The 25,320-nt window shown below is 41.2% G+C and overlaps 1 protein-coding gene across 1 annotated transcript in view; it reads left to right on the top strand.

The window, feature by feature from the left end:
- LOC104520447 (RING1 and YY1-binding protein) overlaps positions 1-17,717 on the top strand; it is a 39,740-nt gene extending 22,023 nt beyond the window's left edge. The window contains 3 exon segments of the mRNA XM_010162142.1: positions 12,466-12,642; positions 12,757-12,855; positions 17,095-17,717. Coding sequence (XP_010160444.1) covers positions 12,466-12,642; positions 12,757-12,855; positions 17,095-17,347 — 529 coding nt within the window. The 3' untranslated portion in view covers positions 17,348-17,717.
- The last annotated feature ends 7,603 nt before the right edge of the window (positions 17,718-25,320 follow it).

Here is a 25,320-nt window from a genome sequence, read left to right as displayed (position 1 = left end):
CCAGTTTCACTTTCATTCCACTTTTCAGTTAGGCATGATGTTAAATTTGCATTTTTTTTTTTAATGTTTGCACATTGTGTGGTATTTCCTTTTGTGTATTCATTGTGTAAGAAACTACAGCGGGATTTACAGGGCTGGTGTATTGTCTCACACTTGCAAATATCTCAGTGTATCTTTTATATAGAAAAAATGCCCAAGCCTCATTTCTTTCTGCTCTGACTAAATGCCAGGCATAGGTACAGTTTAATAGCCACCTCTCAAACTGGAGAGTGACAACTACCTGTTAGTCACAACTCATTTTTGAGCCCGTATCTCTGAGTTTTCATTGTCATTATTTAGTTAACAGGAGAAAAAAAAGTAAAAAAAAAAAAAAAAAAAAAAAAAGTTACTCAAATCCAGAATCTTGATGTGCAGATTTTGAGTCATCACAAAACAGCGATCAAGTGAGGATGGATGATTTGTACGGGAAAGCCCTGCGCTGACTCTCCAGCCTTTGGTTAAAGGATCGTGCTGAACGCTGTGCCCTTACCTTGCATCTTTGCCTTTTGGAAAGCAAGCGATGGCAAACACCCAGACACTCACTTTTTGTACCTCTTTTCTTCACCAGTGCTGGCAAGTGTAGTAGCTGGAAGTTTTGGGAGCTGTCGGCCGTTGCTATGCAGACGCCGTTGGGTTCCGCTCCGTCCCTGAGACTCTCCAGATGACATAGTGCATTAGGCTGACAAAGCCACACGTGTTGCGGGTCAGGCAGGCTGCCAAGCGCTCAGCCAGCGGGGAGAAAAAGGCATTAGGAATCCCAATAATCCCCACATCAGTCTCCCTGTGCTGCTTGGTCAGTGGAGACCAAGCGAGTGAGCTGTGGAGAGATTGTGGGTATTAAGTGGGATGGGTAATGAAAGGCTGTGCTGGCGCTGATGGGAGGCTCTTTAAATGGAAAATGACTTTAAATGACGGTGCCAGGGTAGTTGGAGTGATTTGCAGCTGGCACAAGTTCACAGTGTATCTGGTAGTTTTCAGCAAGACTAGCCACTTCTTTAGGATGGAACACCAGAATTATTTTGAAGAAATAATAATAATAAAAAAGAAATTTTAACTGAATTTCTTGCTTTCCCTCCCTGGGGTTTGTACCAGAACAATGGCAATTCACGATTTTGTGCATGTGTGTCTGCGTGTATATAGGTAAATGCAGCCATGTGAGTGTATGCAAAACTGCAGAATAGCAATCATCAGGATGATAACAGTGGTAATACAGTCAAGAATAGAGTAAAATGAGAATTTTAGGTTCAAGATAAGCTAAGCTGAGAGCTTTCTTTAAAAATGATGGTTTTGTCTGGACAAGTAGTTACCGTTGTTATCTGCAGATCAGAACTTGGCTTGCAGAGGACTCAGAAATGTTTCTGTTGTTTTAATTAATTATTCCTGGCTTTTTGTTATGTAGGATAGTGCTCTGTGCTAGTTCTGTTGATAAAGGTAGTTGAGTTTCCCTCTTGCACAGCGTGCTCGGCACACGCAGGTAACTCCCACTGCTTCTCCAAGTAGAGAACCAACAGTTTTCTAAGTAAGTTTCTTCTAAGGCTTTTTAGTTAGGGGGAGGAAGAGCTTCTAAATTGAGTATTGTAATATTGTTTCCTGGCAAATTTTGAAACCATCTGGGTCAGTTCCTCATGCCCAGGAGTAACAATTCTGAAAGCAAAAGTTTCTGTGCTCTCAGGCTGTGCTGTTCCCAGGGTGCTTGAACAGCAGCTACCGACAGCAACCCAGCGCCTGGCTTCTCCTCCTGCTGTCCCGGGCAGAAGTACCTGCACATGCAGGATTGCTGCTTGTTGTGCTACCTGGATGGGGCTGGACGCCCTGAAATGTCACCTGTATGTCTGTGTTCATTTATCAGATTGTGTTCAGAGGACTCCATGGGGAAAAAGAGCTCCTCTGATCACATGGTGGCCTTTTGAAAATGCACGTCTGCCTGCCTCATCATCCTTCAGAGTGTCTTTTATTTCTTGTTATGTTCGGAAAAGCAAATTGATTTGTTGGACAGTAAGTCATCCTTCAGAGTGTCTTTTATTTCTTGTTATTTGATTTGTTGGACAGTAAGATTTCCTCTTAAACCATTGATAGTGACTATTTCACTGCAAACTATGCTGGGACAGAGGTATGAAGGAGTAGGTGGGGCACCACTTACCAGTACCAGCGAGTACCAGCTCCTTAGTGCTGCTGCCTGGTTGTTCAAGGGCTCTTGGAAGTGTCGCTTTCATATGAAAGGAAATCCTATCACTGATGCTGCCTTTTTAAAAAAAAAAAAAATAAAAAGGTTTTGCTTGCTAGAAAAACTCAATTTCTCTCATTTACGTAAAGCCTGTGCTGTCTGATAGAGCTGAATTAAAATTACTGCCTTGTTCAATTGGCTTTTTTTTTCTTTTTCTTTTTTTTTCTTTTTTTTTTTTAGGCATCCCTAGAGATTTAGGGCCTATTGAGACTATTCAGCATCTGTTGTAGAATTGGTAATTTCTCATTTTGCTTCCATGTGAGCTTAGCCTGGTTGGTAAATGATAGAGAAGTCTTTTTTTCCTAAGTGTACAGTGTTCTAGTGTCATGCAAACGCAGTGACATTTTACTCTGATAAACCAGCCCACCCCTGCGTTGCCAGGGGACTCTGCAGAAGAGTTACTCAGTAGAAATATCTTGATTTATAAGGAAAGTTATCGTACTTCTCTATCCACAGGTTAGATATTCAGGTTATCTGCATTTCTCAAAGAGTAAATATTCTGTAAATTGAGCATTATGCTGAAGTGACTGGAAGCCCTGTTATGCCATTCATTGCTAGTGATGGTCGCTCACAGGTTCGTAGGCTGTCTCGGTCCTGTCAGTGCTGATCGTAGGACAGTATTTGAAAGACAGCAATTGCAAGAAAAATTTCTCTTGATCTCAGGGGGAAAGGATCAACTTCAGAGTTTAACTGATGTCTCTTTTTTAGTGGGGAGCTCATTTTTTCAGCATCTCTCCTTTTTCTGGCTTGTTTTCCAAGTTTGGTCTCATTCTGCTGTCATTTTAAAGCGTGAAACTTAAGTATCCCAAAACCTGGAGGCAGAGGCTCCCGGATGGGACATGTCAAGCTGGATTAAAGGATGGTGTATACATGACAATTTCTGTTACTACTCAAGATTTCAGTGTCTGAATTGGAAACATATATGTTAGCAGTGGTGACAAGGCACTTCTGTAACATCAAGTCTGATATTTCTAGTTTTTAGCTTTAATTAGAGTTGCTAAAAGGATTCTTTTTGACATATTTTCATTATTTCAATTTATAAATTGAAATAATTATAGTTATAGTGGAAGGTGTCCCTGCTGATGGCAGGGGGATTGGAACTAGATGATCTTTAAGATCCCTTCCAATCCAAACCATTCTGTGATTCTGTGATAATATAATAACCACGAGCAGTTGCTTTGGGGAATCTACATGTTAAATTTGTCAGACTCATTTATACCATCGTGCTGCAAACTGCACCTTGTTACTCAACAGGAAGTTGTGAGCCTTGTTCACTTTCCTCAGGATCATACATAGTTTAATATAAACAGTCCAATAGCAAGAAGTATTTAAGTAATTGGTCTTGTTGTAAATCTGAGTATTTTATTACACACATCTTGGTTGCTGTGAGCTTTAAGAACTGTTTTCAAATTTTTGCTAGTGAGAGCAGCTTATTTTTGACAAGCAAGTAAAACAGCCTCAGTTTTATCATCGTTTTGGTGGTGGTAGGTGAGTAAATTTTGTGCTGAGATCAGTGAATTTTCCATAACAATTTTGTAAGTCCTTGTAAATCATGGAACATTTGATGTTTTTGCAGTAAGATGTGTCTGTAGATGAAAATACCAGAAGCAGCTGCACAATTCTGTGTAGAACCTGCTGAAGCACTGATTTGAATTTTCAGTGATGGATTAACCTGAAGCTCCATGTGGATAAGTGAATGGGTCAATAGCATGATGGGGGCAGTTGCAATAAGTTTCCAGAAATGAAGCTTGTGCAGCATTTGCAAAATGTGACTGAAATTATTGGTGACCGAAGAAAATTCACCTACCTAAGAAAAAATATTTAGTAATCTGAAGGCCATCTTTTCAGGTTTGAGCTTGGTGTAATCTTTACATTTACAGTTGCATCTCATTTCAAAAACATTTCCTTGTGGATCTTGTATATATTAGCACAATTCTACTGCCGTAGAACTTCCCTACAAATGCAATAAATGACTAGGAGGCAATATTTTTTCTGAATGCTTAGCTGTGGACTGAACTACTACTCAGAGTAAGCAAATGCTTAGGTAGAAAGCAAGAAGGGGAGTTGTAATGTTGTTCTTGTTCAGCTGGAATTTAAGGTGGTGTTGCAGTTGGAGTTGATGCTATTTTAATCTTTTACATATTGCAAGTTTTGTTTTAAGCAGGAGAGATGTATTGTGCTCTTTTTTTTTTCTTAATTTCTGATTTTTTTTTTTATATGAGCCATTAAAAAAATCTTAGTAGAAAATTATTTTTATGGGAAATAGTTGGAGCAAGAAAGCATTTGAAAAACTGTAATTTTGGCTATGTGCTTTTGTCTTGGATTTTATATATGGTCATAAATCAGAAGTAGCTTTATAATATTTGTAAGTATAATGAAGTTGTGATCATTTGGACAGTTTTGTTTCCCCATCAAACAAAGCAAAACCTGCTTAAAATGTGACAAATTTGGTGTTTTGCCAGTTCTTTACTCACGTTACACTTATTTAGAAGTGCGTTGAATTCCTTATTTAAGAAAACATGCTTTGTTTTTTAATGAAAGCAGAAAAAGCTAATTCAGACTTTCCCAATTCTAGTCCTTAAAGGATGTTGCTTTAAGGTGGGCAGGTGGGCACCATGCAGGCAGTGAGGATGGGTCTGGGGGCTGCAGCCTCCACCTGTAGCTCCAGGGATGGAGCTGAGGCCAGCCAGGAGCAGCCGCTGTCATCGGAGCAGGTCTCTGCCAGGGATTCCAACTAGGCAGAGAAAACAACTGCAGGGTGAGCATCTGCTGGACAGCCCCAGGGCTTCCGCTGGCTCGTTACCTTCTGCAGATCAGATCTGAAATTATCTCCTGTTGCAGCTTAGATAGGTGCTACAGATGAGAGGATGGGGGAGACTGCCAGCACCATCTGAGCTTCCAGGCAACCCTTACTCTAAAAGGAGAAACAGAACAGTATTTCTTCCAGAACATCAACATGACTTTTTTTTTGCCTCCTGCAGACATAGTAAGTGAAATTTTACGGCATTAGCGGTTAAGTAAACCTCAAGCTCTCTTCCAATAACTGATACTCAGCGTTGTGTTCACCCTCATTGCTGTTTTCCCTCCACGGTCTGCTATTGAAGAAGCCTGAAGAACAACGTGTGTTTAACTCTTCCTTTTGCCATCTTGTGATTGTGAAGAAGATCTCCAGAGGTCCCTTCCAACCCCCACCATTCTGTGATTCTGTGAAATAGCTGCAAAAGTAGAGAATTTTTGCTCTTGAGAAGTGCTGTTTTGCAGGAGACCTTGTAGAGATGGTTCTTCATTCTCGAGTGTAAAGGAGCTTTTTTTTTGCTGCTGTCTTACACGTCTTGGTACTGTGAACCCTCCACAGAAACGTGTTGGAATATGGATTATTTTGGTAAGGATGTGTGGTAGAGAAGCACAAAGACCCAGGGCAGTAAGGTAAGCAGAGCCTGTGAGACTGGGTGGAGAAGACCCAGGCTTATGATCAATGTCCGGCTCAGTACTTTTTAACCAGAAAGCCCAGTCTGTGATTTATCAATTTCCCTTGGAGGGGGGAAAAAAAATAATAAAGAGAAGTTTTGTGCAAGTTCTGTATAATAATGCAAACAGTGGTGCTTCTTCACTGAAAATTTTCCAACAAATTCCCAAATCGCCCCATTCTCCAGCTTGGGGCTCCTTTCTTGCTGATGGCCCACCAGGTCCTAAGTCCAGCTGTGCAAGGAGCACCATGTGAGATGTCTTCTATTTAATTTGGTATGAGATTAATGGCCCTGCTTTCCATTCACGTTTGGATTTGTGGTAGTGCCTGTGTGACCAATTATGAGAAATGTTATTTGCAGTTTTCAGTTCTGTACTGTATGAGAATGGGTGTTCTGAGAACTTCTGTGACTACTCGCAGCTTTGGCATGGCAGAATTCTGCTCAGACTGCTTCCAAAAACATCTTATGGCCCTGACTTTAGACTATTTTGTAATGAGGTTATATGAAATAATGTATATTAAAAAAAAGAACTGTAAAAGTATTGACAAACCCCTCATGCAATGCTATTGAGCAGTCACACTGAAATAGTTTCATAGATCACTTCTGGAACTTGCTTCGTACTGGATTTGCGATTTTTAGCATGTTTTCACAGGGAAAAAAAAAATCAGAAATGTGAGCTGCAGAATCTGTGCAGTGGCAACTCTGGGAATAAAACTCTTTGGTTTATATGCTTGGACTTGTAAATACACTCAAATAATTAAAAATAAGCAATGCTAAGGCTCCTGTAACAAGTAAGAATTGAGTATTCTTTTTGTAAGCGTTACTCAAAGAGGCTCAGCTACCCTGTAGTGGCACAGAGGCAGTGACCGCTGCTTGCCAGCAAACAGCAGTGGCAGCTTCCATTTCATTTAACAACTTCCCTTTCTTTATTTGATTTTAAAAAGGGGGGGGGAAAATTGAAGAAAAGTTTTTCACCCTAAAAGGCAGTGGAGCTGGCAGCTTTGTGAGACCACTAAATATTAACTACTGCTAATAATTTTGAACTTAAAGTTTAAGAACATAAGTACTGTGGGAGGTGTTCAAACTGTGAGAAATGACCTGATATCTAAAAACTTCTGGTGGACAAACATAAAGTTTAAAATACTCCTCTTCTGAAATCTCAACAGCTCAAGGTTTGTTGTCATGGCCAGGAATAGTTGTTGTAAAGCTGAGGCTCCTTTATCTCTGTATTGCCTATTCTTGGCTTTTCCGAGGAGATGGGAGGCAGCGGGATGGATGGTCAAGGAGGACGTTGAACACTTTGTTGGAGGCTTTCTGGAGGTGGCTGTATACTTTTAGATGTACTTAGTTTATTTTGTGGTGAAACATTTTTTTGTTTGTGTGAAGCTGTTATTGTCTTTCCAGCTTTTTTTTTCCCCCCAAAATGTTCAAACTTAGCACTCAGACCTTTCAAGGGCGTTGCTGTGCCCTTCTGTGTAAGGTTAGTAGCAAATGCTGTTTTCTTCCTCAGCTGAAAGATAACCCTTGTCCTGCTGACAGTGCAGTGAAAAAGCAAAACCTGCAGCCCAGAAGTGGATGTTCCTTAGATTAACTTCTTTATTTTTAAACATCTACCTTCTAAATAAAAAAACAGTATTAGCACATCAGTGTTTAAGAAAATTTCTGTTCTTTCAACAAAATATTTGCTCAATCACATATTACTTTCTGTTTGTCCTTCGAGTTGTCTGTTGCTGTTTTCATTGTTGCCCTGTGGTCTTGTATTACATGGAGAACTTCTCAGATAAACGTGCAGAGCATCCATGCTGCTGGGCAGTTGTACACTAAGGACAATTTGTCCATTCATCCTTTTCCTTGTTGCTAAAAAAGACCATGTGGTCATCACAAATAAGCTGGAAAATATGCATGCATGAATGAATCCTCACCCCATCATGTTTATGGTTTAATTTCTCCAAAACTTTGATTCTTCTGGATGTAAAATTATTTTGAGCAGATGTTAATTTGTTTTGTGTGAGTTCATGGGTTAGTTTCTAACCTTTCTTTCCAGTGTTGCTCAGAAGGTTGCTTCTTGTATTATTGTTCTGGCACTAACTGTTTTATAAACACTTAGGTAAATTATTCTAGTCTTGTTTTCTTGTTTTTCTTTGAGCAAAGATATATTAATGAATGACTAGGATTATTAAAATAATAGTGTACTTCACACTGCACAGTGTCTGAAACACATTTTCTCAAAGAAACAGCAAGCTGTGCAGAGGTCTGCTGATATCGCCGCTTGCATCAAAGCCAGAACAGCATGAAATTATCCAAATCCTCCGTACTTCACGTTACATGAGGCTTTTGACTCTGAAATCCCACTTGATGCCACTTTCATTCTTCTGATAACATAGCTGTAGGAAAGTAAGAGCAATTGTAATTAGATCCACATTTCTGGGGATTGCTGGAGTCCCTCAAGGTCTCTGTGTGTTGCTGTGGGTATAAAGCCGACCGCTGTCTCTGCTCCGCAGTGTCTGCAGGAGGTGGGTGGTTTGCCTTTTTCCAAAGCAGCAGGACCAAAGAAATCCCAAACAGATACAGAAATTAGGGTCACATGAAAAATACGGTGCAACTTATCCTCCTATATCCCTGTTGAAATCCAGGTCCCAGTAACTACCATGTGTTGGATGTGCAGTGTGATTTGTGCTGCTCTGCTCCTAAGCCCAGTTGCAGGGGTTAGGAGTGGAGCAGCAGAATTCCTGGGTCTAAGTGCTCTGGATTTGGTCCTAAGATGGGCTTTAAAGGGAAGCTTTGAGATACAGAAGAAAATGCAGGTGATGAAGCACTGTGAGATACTTGCCAGAACTTTAAAAGTATATACTTTTTCTGTTTTCAAGAGCACACTGACATGGGCAGTGAGCCCTTCATGAAAAGTCTTGATCTTACTCCACTTCTGTGAGCCAGACGTCCCAGTGTCGCTTCATAGGACAGTCTCGGGGTATAGTATTTGCAGTCACAATGTTTCTGTGCAGGTCTGTTATTAAAAGATTGTAGAGAGTATTATGTGCATCATTTACAATAGTTAATGGTGGAGACCTAGGTGCTAAACCCACGCTTGGAATATGTGAAAATGGTTAATACTTGTTTCTGGGGCTGTTTATTTTACAAACAAATTTTAGAAGGGGCTACAAGTTTCTGTTCAGGATATTCTCCTTGAGTGATAACTTGTATGAAAAAAATAATGGCGTATTTGGGTTCAAGCATTCTCTTTGGAGATAGCCCCCCCCAAAAAAGTGTGGAGGGGACCAACTGGAACAGAATCGGGGCAGGGAGACTCGGACACATTGTAGTGTTCAAAAACAGAAAAAGAAAAAAGGGAACCTTCTGTTCTTACGATTTCAAATTCTGTGGTAGAAGCCAAAGCACATTAAATCCTTGTAGCCCAAGTGGGAAAAAGGCTTGTTTCTCTCCACTGATACTTTTTTCCTGTTCCTTGATCAAATTCTGAAGGGGAAGATGACTAGTATCCCCTGCAAAGTACTATTGAATTTATGCTTTTCCTGATTTCTGGAAAGCAATGCAAGCTTACCTGCTGCCCCAGCTGGGGACAAATTCACAACACTCGAGGAGGGTGGCTGCTTTGACAAACAGTGTGACTAGGAGAGGGCACAGATGGCTGTAGAGGCAGGAACGGTGTCTGGAGGGATGGTTGGTGCTAGGTTAGATCAACATTAGCCCTTGAAGTGTGTTTTTGGTCAGGGAAACTTGGAGCAAGTGTTGGATATTGCAGCTGCTTTACTCGATTGTGGTTACTATGGTTATAGTTTGCTGTGGTTAAAAATGTGCTGCTCTGCTTGCTTTGCTTGGCTTTTTAGTAAAGGGCTTGTAACCAGTGGATCCTGGCTGGTGTACTAGCATGGGCCTTATTTGAAGCATTTTATTACTCCTATAATTACTAGTTGTATGGCAATTCCTTAACTAACCTGCTTTTTCACTTTCCTCAACTTGCTGATAGTGTGAGTGAAGTGGCCAAAATAGGAATTGGAAAGCTATTGGATTATTTGTATTGTTTAAAAAAAATAAATCTATTCTGGTAGTAAGATCTTGAAACATGCTGAGTGTTGACCAAAGTCTCAGCAGCTTTCTGCTCCCTTCCTTGGTGTGGCAGGAGAAACCCCGTCAGCAGGCTGGCCCGTCTTCCTGCGGGTCCCCTGCCTGCGCATGCTGCTGCCCGCTCTCTTCGCTTCCAGTTTTGGATTTACCTTTACCAGCGAGCTGTCGTGACATCTAAGAAGGAACATGCACATATGAGTTTTGGAGAAGTTGTGGCAGTTATGTCAGAGGCTGGCCAGAAAATGATAAAACTTAATAAATGTAGTGTGCTGTCACAGGCAGAGATAAGGAGCGGGAGAGCATGGGGTGAAGTGTCTCTGCAGGAGCACTTTAAGGCTGGTCTTTTTTGCGTTGCAGCCTTCTCTAGGGAAACGCAGTGTGACCTACTTATGTATTTTTTAAATTTTAGTCTAGTTCAAGTTTCCATTTTAAAATGTGTATCTTCATTCAAGCAGTGCAGCACTCCTGCGACAGGAGCGGCAGCTCAGTACCTGCAGAGGTTGGACTCAAGGCTTGGAAATAACATCGCAGGCAGACACATCAGAGTTGTGCAAAGTAGAAAAACTCAACTTCTTGAATTGGGATTTCCCATGAATGGTTTGGGTTTCTGACTTAGCTGGTTGTGTAAACAGCAAATAACTGTAAGTCTGGGCAGAAGTGGCAGCTTCAAGCAGTGAGGTTAATCGTGTATATCACGTAGGGAGATGAGCTCTGCCCTCTCTTTGAAGATTTCTTCTTCTTGAGACTTTATCTTTTATTTTTTTTTTCTCTTGAGTAGGCGGTTAGAAGGTTGCTTGACACAAGCTAATGTTGTCAGCTTTTAGTGTGGTTGCATCAATCTGAAAAATCTTTTCCATGTAACCAAAACACTTTTTCTTATGTGTCTATTCTCGGTCATACAGACAGAAATTGCTGTATATGGGATTTTTTAATGCGAGGATGCTAAATATCTTCACTGTTCTGTGGAACAGGTAACTGCTTGATCTGATCTGCAGAACATTTCAGCGTCATAGTTATTTAAGGCTCAAGACTAGATCATTTTTGTTCACTCAGAAATGTACGCAGATCATAGCATAAAATGAGTTATATTTCTGTGTTGGGTGAAAAATCCAAATACCAATGGTGTTAAGGCAGGTCAGGGGCCTGGTTATAACCTGTTGTATAGACTTTATAATAAGCTGTGGTGGTGAAATGAAATATTTGGGTCTATCTGGCTTCAGTAAGAACATCTTGGTACCATTTTACAGAAAACCAGTGCCAAGAGAGGCTTATTAGATACTTGGATTTTCCTGTGACAGGGAGTAGAACTTTCCTGTGTGTTCCATTATTTTTATGTATCATCTTTAAATGCACGTGTTACATGTGAGCAATTAAGTGTTTTTTACTTTTTTAAAAAAACAAAACAAAACAAAAACCCCACATGAAACCACTAAGTAGCTTAAGAAAGTCTCTTTAGACATTTGTAGTAAAAGCTGGGTGCAGGTACAGAGCTCTGCAGCAGAAACCCTGGGGTTCCCATGTTCCAGTTGTAGACTTAATGATACTTGCATGTTACTGTCAGTGACAATCTGTGTTGTCTCAGCTGTGGAGAACATTTGAATTGTATTTATGACCAATATATAACGGCTGTAGCCAAGTATGAGCGACTGAGTATTCAGCTCATAATGGAAGATTAAACCTGGTTTTCTCCCCCTCGCCCCAACTAAGCTGTGTGGACATAGGGAGCACAGATCTTTCTGGCATGTTGAAGGGTCTGAATCGATGATGATTAGTCAGAGTATTTGGAGTATAAACTGCTTTGTGATATACCCAGCCAGGAGGGAGAGTTTCGAGTTGTTAAGCTGAGTTTGGATGAGGAAGGCAGAAGAAAGGAAGGTACAAATTTCTGTGAGACTATCTGAGGATCAGTATCCAAGGTATGGGTTACATATGAAGCTATCTTTTTTTTTGTATAAATCATAACTTGAAATGGAAGTAGTCTTTGAAAGGCAGTTTGCTTGTGTATTTTGTGCACCATTGGGGACTGCAGACAATTGTGTGAAGATGATGTCGGAGGCTGGCACGGCCGTTCCCCGTGGAAGTGTGAATGCCTGCTTGTCTTCTGTGCTCCTGCCAGTGAGCTTTGCCCCCAGCCCTCGGGACAGTCATCTCAGTTACCTTCTCTTGTTCTTTGTTATTTGTGTGAGGTTTGCTGCTTTAGGGAACCAGAAACTCATTTGAAAAATTAAATTGAAAGATATGAAGGAGACTGATGTTTATCAGGAAACTTATTTATATCTCTCTGTTCCTTCTCTTAAAGTATAGCCACGGTGCATGGCTGGCAGCTTCTTGAAAGCTGCTTTTTCAGTATTGTCCCCCCAAAATTGACTGTTATTTTGTGACATGGATGGAAGAAAGGGAGCATTATACTTAAGAATGTTAGATGAGGCTAAAAACTGATGAATCAGCAGTTTGGTGTATTTCTTAATTTTACAACTTCTATCTTGTTTGGCAGTGGTAGTACTTCACATTAAATAAGGACATCCATTTGGTTCTTTGTAAGTGGAGTATTCTTCCCTGGTCGCTGAAATAAATCATCATACTGCTTTTGGTGAAGTCATTTTTACTGTGTAAAATTGACTATAGATCTCTCTCTTTTTATTGTCATTTTAGAAAACCTAGAATAAATTCTCAGTTGGTGGCACAACAAGTTGCCCAGCAGTATGCAACCCCACCACCACCTAAGAAGGAGAAGAAGGAGAAAGTGGAAAAACAAGACAAAGAAAAACCTGACAAAGAGAAGGAAATTAGTCCAAGTGTTACAAAGAAGAACACTAACAAGAAGACTAAGTAAGTTGGACGGATGCATGATTAAATGCAGACTGATTTCAGAAGTACTGTACATTGATTAATTGTGCAGTTGAACTAACATCATACTCTCCCTCTTCCCTCCAATTCTTACAGACCAAAGTCGGATATTGTGAAAGATCCTCCTAGTGAAGCAAACAGTATACAGTCTGGGAATACTACGACAAAGACCAGCGACTCAAATCACACTTCAAGGTAACTTTGTACTAAAGTTAAACTCTCAGTATCTGAGAACTGTGTTAAATAGCAGATACTTTTTATTTTTTTGATGGACAGAGACAGAATACTGTCTAACCCAGAGGGTCTGCCAGTGTTAGCGTGGCAAGATAATTGGTGGCTAGGAGCCTTCTCCATGTACAAGCACTCAAACACTGCTGGTGAGGGTGATACAGGCACTGGAAATATTTGTTCTGTTGTCCACTCGGTTTTTGTTTCCCTGCTAAAGTAATCGTATTGTCAATTGGGCAGTAATGCTTTTGGCTGTAAAACACAGTGGGGGGAAAAACATTAACCAGCACTCATAGTGGTCTTTATCAAATTCTTATCATCACTCGATAGCAGTAACAAAGGTTACTTTTTTACTTCCTTATCTGTAATGCAGTCACTCTAATTGTCGAGATAATTTTCCAAGTATACAGGAATTAAAAGATTGCATGAACAGATTTGCTAGAATCTTGCTATCAACAAAAAACATGGTTTCATATTTGTGTAAGTTTCAAATTAGAGCTGTCTATGGAGAGAGGTTTATTCCTGGTCTTGCCTATACTGATACTCCATGCTTGTTTTATTTGTGTCTTGTACTTTATTTCCTAAATCAAAAATTCAGCATCAAAGAACAGTTTTTAGATTACTGAACTTAACTACAAGAGGGAGAATTCAACGGGGCGCTTTGCCCATGTGGGCTGTGTAAGAATTGCATCTCTTCTTTAAAATGTGTTCTAATAAGTATTTTATAGTGAAGCCACATGAATGGGAGCAATCTTGGTTACCTGCAGACAGTTGTAAAGCACACAGGCAATAAATACGGTTCACACTGCTGTTAGTGTTCAGGTGGGCAAGACGTGACTGTAGAAAATCGTTGTCTTGTAAGTTTTTAAGGAATAGCATGAAAATGTTTAATAAGGGTGAATATCCTTTACCCAGTAACTCACTGGAGTGTAGTGAGGACAGTGTGTGATTTGCTGTGCTGGAAGATGGAATTGTTTGTGGGGACTGTTGTTAACTCTTCCTCAGCCCCCAAAGATCAAAATGTCCATTCCTAATTTGATTAGAGAAATACAGATTTATTGCAGTGATGATTTTTTTTTTGTCCTGTTCTTTTTGAAATGGTACTTATTTTAAGACTTAGGATGCAGGAGACTTGATGCACTTGAGTAATGACATAATATTAAATTGATAGATTACATCAAATAATTGTTTTTACATATTGAAGGAGTCACTCTGTCTACTGCAGTCTCATTTAGTCCATGTTTTGTGGCAAGCATTTGTCATTCCTAATTAATCCTTAATAGTATCAGGTCTAACTGGATATTTTTAAGGGATACATCATCTCCTTCAGTTCTTGAACTGTCTTTTTAAGTTAGTTTAGTGGATCTTTTGCCCTCAGGAGTGCTGTCAAGAGTCTATTTAAAAGATCTTATTTTTATAGAGTCACAAGTTATCTGTTCATATTTTGCTCATATCATGCCCAGATTTCTTAACTGTTTGGTTGTTTTTTTTTCTAATTGTCTTTTAAAGATCTCTGGATTTTCAAGAAATCCTGTTTGAACTTCTTGGATACCATGCCTGTTTCTGAGAAAATATCTTGGTTTATTCCATGCCTTCCTGTGCACTTTCAGATTGACTGTTTTGAAACACATTTCTTATTTGGCCATAAACCTTTTTACCTATAAGCGTGAAGCATCAGGGTGTTTAATTTTGCAAAATAATGTGAATGGGACAATCCCTTTGCCTTCTGTAGGAAGCAAAAATTGTATGCATGTGCTGAAGAGATTGTCTGGAGGTTTCCATCTGTGCTTGATCAACTCTTTGCACAGGGGAGACCCCTGAAACAGAAATGGTTGGAGGGCTCAGTTCTAAAACTGACATTGAGAGTATGTTTGGGAGTGGGACCCCCAAATCCTGCACCTCAGCCCTGCTTCCCCCCAGTCCTTCCATGTTTGCCATGGCATTTAGAGATGCACCGACAGTTTCATTTAGGTGTTTGGGGCACGGCTTATCTCAAATGCTGACAGTATTGGAAGCTTTTCTGGGCAGAACTTAATGTAGATTAGGCCATATGAACTCCTTTTTTTGCTTTCTTTACTTGTCTTTTTTTTATTTTAATCTTTTTATTTTTTTTCTTTTCTAAATCTGACTGTCAGTGCTGGCTTTTGACAAGCAATAGCAGGAGTGCGTGTTCAGCCCTGTAGAAAGGTGGAGGCAGTAAGGTCTGTTCTGGTATCTGGGCCAGCAATTTTTTGGCTTTTTCTGAGTACAAGAGAAAACAAATGACCTAGGCAAATTACAGGAAGAACTGGGTTTCCTAGAGGAACTCGGGGCTCGGGGCGGAAAATACGTACGTGTACTACGCTTCCGGGAATGCTTGCTGCTGTGTTTGCTGACGATGCTTTGGGGGCAGCCCCCATCTGCTGAGATGCTATCTGAAAGCAGACGGAAACCCCAAAAACTTGCTGAGCTAAGTGGCCTTTCTTGTTACCCACAAACAAGGTGACATAATTTAATCTAGCCTGTGGTTACATGTTGAATTTGCCAACTGCTGCAAGCGCGTAGGTACAACGCACACGTGTGGGTGTGTGTGTGTGTCCTGTGGGAATTCACTGAGCGCAGCTACGGGTTTGAAAAGGCTGGTCACTAAACACTGGGACTGTTTCTGGTAAGAGGTTTTACTGACTGTTATCCCAGCACAGCAGTATTTTAATTGTACTTTCTATCAGAAATGCTTTTCCTGTGGTACTTGTTAAAAATTGAAACAGCCTCCTAGATAAGATATGAAAATACTATTTTTGGTGAAGTAACTTCATTTTTGGTAAGGAAGCTTGCAGAAATACAATTGTTATGTTTTTGAAGCTCTGCACCTTAATATTTTTTCTATTCTGTCTAGTTCTGGAATACCACTTGGATAATTGCTACTTAAGGACTTTCCCCTTGTTAACTTGCCACTCCAAGCCATTGAATATGCATGGCTTAATTTCCTAATTTTTCTGTTTTGGCTGCATTAGCCTAGCGTGCTGCAGACGAGGAGGAAAGGCAGATTGGTTTAAAAGCTAGTGCTTGATCCCAAAGTAAACTAACCTTCCCTCCATCCCTTGGAATAAGGCAGTTCTCAGCAAGCTACTTTTCACTCATGTATAAAGACTCTCCTTTATAATTGATGTATAAAGACTTTCCTTTTTAATTTCCTTATTGGGAACATTCTGCTTCTTAAGCCTGACCCTTAATTAGGAGCAAAAACTGTAAATTGTAGCAGTTGCTGCAGCTGACTTGGAATTTGCTAGTAGCTGGAGGAGTGTCCAAGGTTTGTTGTATCAGAGCTTTGGACCAACCCCTGAAATGTGGATGAATGTCAGCTTCCTAGAGTCTAGACCCTTATTAGCTACATTACTAATTGAATGATAGCACAGCATGCAAATTACTGAGATAATCCTGAGCTATAAATACCACTGTGGTGTTCTCTGGTGGTTTTGATTGTTTTTTTTCTTTTCCTTTCTTTTTTTTCCCCCCCCTGCTCTTCCCCTAACCAAAAGAACTGGCTGCAAAAAATACCATTGTACATTCTGGATTTTATTTACAAGAGCCTCGATTCCAGAGGGAACATTTTGAGTGATTTTATACACAGGCTGATTGGGCATCTGATTTGTATAAGCTCAAAGCAGTTGAAAGAGAAGCCAAGTTGTCCCAGTGCCTGTGTTGTTTGCAGCTGCAGAGTTCCAATATGGGAATGAAAGAGCCGTGGTCAAATGCTTTCATGTGGTTTTGTATTGCAGAGTCACAGCCTTGTCTCATAACATCAGGGCACATGATGAGATGGTGAATTTAGATAAGAGAACTCTTTCATCTGCCCCTTGGGGAGGAGATCCTTTGGTTTCTCTGGCTCCTGTCCGCTTGGCTCTGCTGCAGTGTCCTCCTTTCTGGTGGAGCTGTGAGGGAAAGGTCTACAGCAGACACCCTTTGCAGAGCTCTGCCAGACAGGTCTTTCCTTTGGGGCTGAGTGTGCTGCTGCAGCCCTCGCAGGGAGCAGAAGGTCAAACCTTCGTCCTCCTCTGTGCAGTGCTTGCTGCTGCCTCGGTTCTCTCCCAGTTACCGCCATCTGTGCGGGTGAGCAGAGGGCAAGGCGCACCAAGTTTGTTGTCAGATGCTTTCTCTTTATAATTTTTTTTTCCCTTTCTCGTTTATTTTTGTCCTTTTAATAAATGTTTTCTCATTTATTTTTAGACCCAGACTGAAAAATGTGGACAGAAGTACCGCACAGCAGCTGGCAGTCACAGTGGGAAATGTCACAGTAATTATCACAGACTTCAAAGAAAAGACTCGCTCCTCTTCCACGTCGTCTTCTACAGTCACCTCCAGTGCAGGATCAGAACAACAGAATCAGAGCAGCTCGGGCTCTGAGAGCACAGACAAGGGCTCGTCCCGTTCCTCCACGCCAAAGGGGGACATGTCGGCAGTCAACGACGAATCTTTCTGAAAATTGCACATGGAGTTGTGGAAACTATGAATCAGGGTATGAAATTCAAACACTCCACCTGCCCATGCTGTTCCAATCCTGGAGAGCCTCTTCTGTGCTTGAACACACACTTTCTCGGACATCGACCTCTTACTGATGCAACCAGGATCATTTCTGCTTGCCGTGGGCATCTGGCCACCAAGGAATTTCTCACCCTAACGATTACTCTTGACACTTTTATGTATTCCATTGTTTTATATGATTTTCCTAACAATCATTTATAATTGGATGTGCTCCTGAATCTACTTTTTTATAATATCTGCTGTGCACAATTTTCCATGAACATTACAACTTTTTGTTTTGGGGTAGGGAGCGGGTGGGGAGGGAAGGGGGCTTTATTTATTGCATTCACAAACTCCATCCTCTTTCAACATATCCTTTTTAAGTTCAGTTCTTCTTCCAGTTATACTGTGTACTATCAGTTTTGATATAAATTATATATAAATATATATATAAATAAATATATATAAAGGGTTATTTGAAACCAATACATGGAAACGCTGGTGCTTGAAACACTGTGAAGTGAAAAAAAACAAATTAATAATTTTTGAACAGTTCAAGATCTGGGACAGTCCCCTCCTGTGAAAGTACTGAAACTGAAATGGAACTGGTCTTAGGTGAAAAGTGTTCCTGAAGGTCTGAACCTGGACAGGACCCATTCTCTCTATCGTTCCTTCCCCGTTTCTTCCCTAAGCAATGGCTAAAACGTACTGGACACACGGTTTTGATTTTTAGAGCTTGGGATCTGAAATAAGAAGAGATTGCTCTAGGTAGCTTGTGTTTCCACTGGGGTAACTCAGATCAGTGATGTGCAAGTCGGTGCCTGGCTGGAGCGTGAGCGTTCCCGACCAGACTGGTGTTGGCAAACCGCGGATTCATGTGTTTTGGTAATGTGAGCGTTGCTATGTCGTGCATAGCCGATCCCACAGACCTTTGGCGTTCTTAGATTTGATCAATTTTGTCCGCTTGCATCAATGACTGCAGTAACTTTAGGACTGGAGTGGTTTGCTTTGGGTTGGAAGGCAGCAGGGAGCCGTAGGGCTGGGAGTGATGGCGGGTTGAGGGAGTGAGCTGCTGCTCGTTCCAGCCGGCCGTGTGGGGGTCGGTCGTCGTCAGCCCCCTTCCGTCTGTCCCGTCCGTGCTGTTGGGGTGGCTCTTCTCCCTGAAGTCTGCCTGTATTCCAGGGGTGGTTTCTGAACAACATCTTGTCCAGTGATGATGTTGGGCTTGTCGGCACTTGGATGCTTCTGAGTCTCCTGCTGTGGGAGCAAAAGTAGGGAAAAGCTTTCATGCTGGCAAGTGAGCGACATGTGTGGCTCGTGCCCATGACCAGCATCTCCTTCATTCTTGCTCTAAAGCTATTCAGACTGGTAATTTCTTTTCCTGGCCTGTTAGTGTTGCTTTACAGTTTACCTTCCATGCATTATCCTGCTAAAACACTAGGCTGAAGAGGTGAAACAAACTTTTTTTTTATTAAAAAAAAAAAAAAAAAAAGAAAAAAAAAAAAAAACCCAAAAAACCAAACAACCCAAGACTCAACCCTCTTTGACTTTTCATCTTTATTTAGTGGCCCCAGGGTGCTTTGCAGTAATTTCAGGCACAGAGGCTGTGGCTTCATTTGACATCAAATACATAACTTCTGGGCATGATGAAAGAGAGCCACATTTTGACAACTTCGTGCCAGCTTGTTGTATTGTGAATTATTTGCTTAGCGAGAGTAACTTCTCTTTGTGGAGGCAACTGGTTCAAGATTCTTTTTAAAATCTGTGTGGTTTTGAGTAGCAGACGTAGGTTCCTTCCATACCGGTGACAGAAACGTGTGCGTAAGGGATCCATCCCGACCCCTGCTCGAAGGTAGGTGCAGTGGCAGTGCCTTTGCAGCGATCTTTTTATTCCAAATACTTTAACGTGGGCACCCCGACTTAATTCTGCTTGTATTCACAGTCTAGGCTGTCTTTAACCTTTTTAAGCATTTTTAAAGTATTTATTAAAGAACCAAAGGAAACCAGATGCTTCCTATGAGCATCAAGACAATTTATTATACATAGTTTTAAATACTATGAATTTCTCAATCCACGTTTTAACATTAGTGGGATATTGCAAAGACATTCCTTTTCCAGTTTTTACTATTCCTTTAAGGGTCTCAGGGAGGGTAAACTGGTCAGCCATATTTATTTATTTTACTGAAATGTATTGGAATAATTTTTTAAGAGAGATTTTTTGAAGATGCCCCTGAACTTGTATATTTTGCACTGCTTTATAAATGATCCATTATCAATTAGGCTTGCGTGCATCTCGGCCATGATCCAGCCAAGAGTGTGAGCGAGTGGTGAGTCCCTCTGGTTTCAGCAGGGCTAATTCTGGTGCTTCAAGTCAAACCACCGCTCACCTTCTTCGTTGAATCTGGGAATTTGTGCAAAAAAGCAAAAAAAAATAAAAGCGCATTGTGTGTACCAGGAAATTGCTTCTTTTTCAAGTGAAAATGGACCTGTAGATCAGTTGAAAAAGCTTTAATGCCATAACCAGCTACTCATGGCTACTGGTAAAGTCGGTAACATCTGTCTCTTTGGCCGTGCCTCCTCGATAAAGTAGTTTGCTATAAATAAGTGGGAAAATTTCTTTGGAACAAGTGACCTGTAATTCTGCATTCAGTAGAAATTGCTAGCAAAGCATTGAACCTCCCCGGCCTCATCCGTAGCTGTTGTGTTGTGAATTTGAAGGGTAGCATTTGCTTTTACACTTAACTTCTGAAGTTGGCAGCCCCACGGCACACATCCACGGGTGGGATTCCCTCCACGCTGTGTCCGTGAGTTCTCGTGTTTAGAAAAAACCCAGACCAACCAAAAACACTAGTGTAGGGGAAGGACCAGATTCGTGGTGTTCAGTGGCACAGAAAGCAGGTAAGTAAAGCACAGTGTTAACGTTTGCAAAGTTTCAACTCTTACACAGACACACACACACAGACACACAGACACCGACACAGCTTGCCTGACTCGCTCAGTTTGACGTAGTTCTGCAAAGGGAAAAGGACAGCGTTTTACACCACCAGGCTGTTGATTTTAATTGGAACACTTTGCTTGTTTCAAAATTGGACAGATCAAAAATTTGGCAGCAGCTTCCGTGATTTTTATTTCCACTGAGATGTTTTCACCTGCCTTACCAAGATCATTCTCAGTCTACTTTTTTAAGCTCTACCATAAACTTAAATTATTGAAAATTTATTAATTGCTGACTATATAATAACCTTTGCTTGTATGTAACCGAATGGTTTTAAGAGCCAACATTTAGAGTATGACAATGGAGCTGAACAGTTTTTAATGCGCAAGCAGTTCTGTTCTTGTGTATGACTTGTAACCTTAATTTACTGTGTAAAGATGGTTACATTATTTCCTTAGCTTTGTTTGTTGGAGACAAATATAGAATGCTTGTTTAAGTATGTCAAAACATAATCTTATCTTGTGGATTTTTATGTTAATGTATTATACGAGCTATATTTTTCATTTGCCCAGAAAGACAGCTTGTATAACGCTTTTGAAAGTTTTTCCGCTCTGTAAAGTCTTTAGAGCTGACAGTCCTGTTAGGTTTGTTTTAATCTTCATGCTAAAGTGTCAATGGTGGTTTTGTGAACTGGTCAGAAATTCACAGGTCTTAAATGTTTTCGGGAAATTTATATTGGACACTGCTCTTTGTCTAGCAAATAAAAGATGTTAATATATTCCTGTTACTGGCATGTGCACGACTGTTATTAGAAGCCACTTTATCATTTTCCTGCTTTAAATAGAAATGTCTATTTATGAATTCTGCTTGTAGTTTTTTCACAAATAAAATAGTAAAATTTAATTAAATCTGAAAGCTCTTGTTTTTGGGAGATGCCAGTACTCAGAAAAAGGGGAGAGTCCTGTTGTTGAAGCAGTTTGTCAAGCTGCACATCATCCACAGGCCACCGCTTGAGCACCCCACTTCTGCAAACACATGGGTATAGATGTAGAAAACTTCAGTCCAGTGAGTAAATTCAGTTTGTTCCCTGGGACTAACAACATATGAAAAGTTTGTGGCGGATGTGTCTGCAGAATTTGGGTTCTGGTACTTTGAAATAATAATTTTTCCCCTTTCTGTAGCTGCAGAAATGGTGAGGCTTAGTGATGAGGATTTTAGTGAGAGCCCTTGGGAGTTCCTTTGGCTGTCTTGTGCTAACAAACTCCCACGAGTAAAATTAATAAAATTTAATTGAGAGCCTAATTGTATTTTTGTAGTGTAAAAATACTGGTATTTTGCAAGCAGTATTTTGGTCCTGTGCCTAGGAAGCAAGGTGATGTGAATTACTGTGCTCTTCCTAGTTCCTATTTTTACCCCAACCTGAGCTGGGAGATGTAACTGTTCAAATATGAAACTGAAATTTGAAAGCCAAGCAATGGGTAAAATGCAAAGGGGAAAAAAAAAACCATCTTACTCTAGAATTTCCTCTCAGGAATACGAGGACAGCTACTAAATTAAAAGCCATTTGGGTATTTTTGTGTGTGGGGTGGGAAGTGTGTGTTACAACTAGAAGTCACTTTAAAAAAACCACTGTGCAAACAGACTCTTAAATGCTTTTAACCTCAGTTGGAAACGATTCAAAATCCTTTGTGCCAAGAATAAGAAGAAACAGGAAAGGTAGTGGTTGTCCTACAGACCCAAAAAGCACTTGCTTGGCATGATGGATGAGTGAGTAGAGAAACAGTCCTTGCCTTGAAGAGCGCATGGTCCCCGTCCTCAACCTGCAACCAGCTGAAGGTGCTGCAGCAGCTGCCTGGGCAGAGCAGCGAGAGCTGTGGGGAGTGGAGGAGATGGGCTTCATCTTCATCAGCATCCACCTGCTTCATCGCCAGGTGGAGGTGTGAATGGAGCCAGCCAACAATTCCCATGGCAGCACTTGTACCTGCCGAGCCTACCCACTCCCCATGTCACTGGGATTTTGGCTGACCAGTCTCCTGGAAATCTCTTGAGCTGAAATCTCTTGAGGTTTGGTGCTGGAGCTACAGGTGGAGGAGCTGCAGGGATACAGGCACCTGAGGCTGTTCAAGGTATGTACTGGAGTTACATGTTGTGTTGAGAGGTTTGGGTTTGGTACCTGTAGGAAGTACAGCTGGGGGGAGATCAGGATGGGCAATTCTAGTTCATGGCTCCTTAGTGTTTTGTAAACTTATTTCTGGGCCAAACAGTCAATTGTTTTAAGACTTGAAGGTGTTACAAAAGTCAGCACCCGCTTGAGTAACTGGGAGAGAGAAGAAAAAACCCTTTTCTCTGTAAGGCTCTCATGTCAACTGACTTTTTAAAACTTCTGAAATTTAAATCTGGATGCCACCACAGGAGAGGGGTATGAAGACCATGCGCTGCTGTGCTTGTGATTTCGATTGTGTGTTACTCCAGGGTGTAAATGTTCGGCTTCAGGCAAATGTCTTGGCTTGCAGCAGGTTGGATGGACTCCTGCAGCTCCCTTTCTTTGGTTGTTTAAATGCAAAAATGAGTCTACAATGATTCGAAGGGAGCAGAGCTGTAAAACTTCACTTGTGATTCACAAACTGAAAAGCTAAAAAAAACCCAAACAAACAAACAAAACCCTACTAAAACCCCACAAAAAATATGATATATATGTTTCCCCACATGAATACTTGCTTTGCAGACCTTTTTTCTTCTTCTTTTTCCATGTGCTTCTTTCCTTTCACCTCCCAAAAAAGAAATTAAGTACACGAGAGTGGCAGAGGGTGCATTTAATGCATTTGCAGTGTGGTTTGCAACACCTGGATTCCTTCAAGGCTCTTGTAGTTTTAATAAGGACAGGGAAATGTCAGGTCTTTCTGATTTTCTTTTTTTCTCAGCTGTTTCTGGGGTATTTATGTGCTTAAGTCTTGTTTGTCTTTCTGCTCTCGCTGTCGGTAGGTGCAGTGAGGCTTGTTTGCTGGTTTCCACCTTACGATGGCTGGTTGCTCAGTATTTGTACGGAGCCTTTTCCAGACAGAGTTGAGGCTTGTGCTGATCCCGGCTGAACCCATCTACTAGGAAGACATCAAACTTCTGCAGCGTTTCCTCGTTGTTTATTTAGGTGTCTCAGCAAAGAAAAAGCTGCATGCAGAAATCACCAATGACATCAAAACGCTGTGTCAGAAATTCCTAATTAAAGCATTTCAAACCACACCAGCACAATTACCCCACTTGCAGAACTTTCCTATGGAATAGCATGCAAGCTCGTAAGGTGAAGAACACTCTACACCTAACTCTGGTCTTCACTTAATATTGAAGCTAGAAAATAGTATCTTCCTGCAGCCAGGTCTTGTTGCACTGCAAATCTCACAGTACTTGCCCCAGGTCCCCTGTTGCTCCTCAAACGGGGATCGCTCTTTGCAGAGCAGTAAATGATCTGGCAGCCCTGGCTGTGCAGGAAACACAGAAGGCACGAGCCACTTATGCTTCCTAGATGAGGAATCAAGAAACAAATACTTCTTTGTTCTCCTCTACGTCTCCATAACAAAAAAAAACCCCCCAAACCCAAAAACAAAAAACACAAAAACCAAAACAAAGTCCGTCCCCCACAAAAAACCCCCAAAACCAAGAAGAGAAATTGCTCTCCACCACGACTGTTTATTATTTCCAGGATCCTGAAGATTTAATGACTTTCTAACATTTCTAATTTTTTCCACCTTCTTTTTTTTTCAGCATGAGGAGTTGTCAAAACTGTTCTGACGTACTTAAGAGACCGTTCCAGCACGCAGATCGCTTCTTCTCCAAAACCATTCTGAGAAGGACTTAAAACTGCACAGTAGCTACTAGGAAGTTATGGAGTGAGAATCCCTGCGGCTCTGCCTCCCCTGCTTTGGCAATCCTCCCTTCCTGCTGCCAGCAGGTGAGGCAGAGCTGCTCAAAGCCTGTAACACCGATAGCATTCGCTTAAATACCATGAAATTCCCAGTGTATTACACACTTGATAACAGCACATCAAAAGCTTTTCAGAAGTATTAATTGGCCACAGCTACTGGAGCTGGCCAGAGTTGGAGGGAGGAGGTCTGAAGTGTTTAAGCCTTCTCAAGTGTTGGAAAAAAAAAAACCCAAGTCTGGGAGCTGAGTTTGGGTATGAACTATCCCTGTGAGTAGGAGGAAGCTGGCACGCTGCAGCAACAGCGCATGGATCCCCAGGTAAGAAAAATGGCAATGAATAAAGCTGATTTTTTGCTCCTCATCAAGCTGTGCTGTCAGGGCTGTGTGATTCATATTGCCTGGGAGGTTTGGTGTGGAGCTGGCAGGAGGAGTTTTCCATGTTTGTATACGTATTGTAGGAGGGATTAAGGCTCAGGGTTGTGTAGAGGAGCAGGAAAGTCACTGAGATTTTAATTCTGCCTTCACCCAGAAATTAAAACTTATTTAATACATATAATCAATAATATATGATCTTAAATATGTATATGTGAGATTTTTACATAGGTTGTAGAGATATTCTATGTGACAGGCTAAAAATGTGGTGAAGTTTTAAAGGATGACTTGTCAAAGGTTGTCTCTAATAGAGGCGTTGTCTCTAATAGAGGTGTTGTCTCTAATAGAGGTTTACTCTCGTTGACTCTCTCAAGGAATCTCCAGCGTAAGTATAAATTTAAGTATAAATAGGGCCAACAGTCCCTCCCACATGGAGGTGCTGGAGCGTGTCCAGAGAAGGGCAACGGAGCTGGGGAAGGGTCTGGAGCACAAGTGTGCTGAGTTCCCGGCTGAGGGAACTGGGGGTGTTGAGCCTGGAGAAAAGGAGGCTGAGGGGAGACCTTCTGGCTCTGTCCAAGTCCCTTGGAGGAGGGTGGAGAGAGGTGGGGGTGGGTCTGTTCAACCAAGGACCAAGTGACAGGACAAGAGGAAATGGGCTCCAGTTGTGGCCAGGGCAGTTGAGATGGGATGTGAGGAAGAATTTCTTTGCT

This window comes from Antrostomus carolinensis, unplaced genomic scaffold, assembly GCF_000700745.2.
Source record: "Antrostomus carolinensis isolate BGI_N321 unplaced genomic scaffold, ASM70074v2 scaffold6792, whole genome shotgun sequence".
Classification (NCBI taxonomy): domain Eukaryota; kingdom Metazoa; phylum Chordata; class Aves; order Caprimulgiformes; family Caprimulgidae; genus Antrostomus; species Antrostomus carolinensis.
The sequence above is the reverse complement of the archived record's forward strand: the minus strand, read 5'-3'. Positions and strand labels throughout refer to the sequence as shown.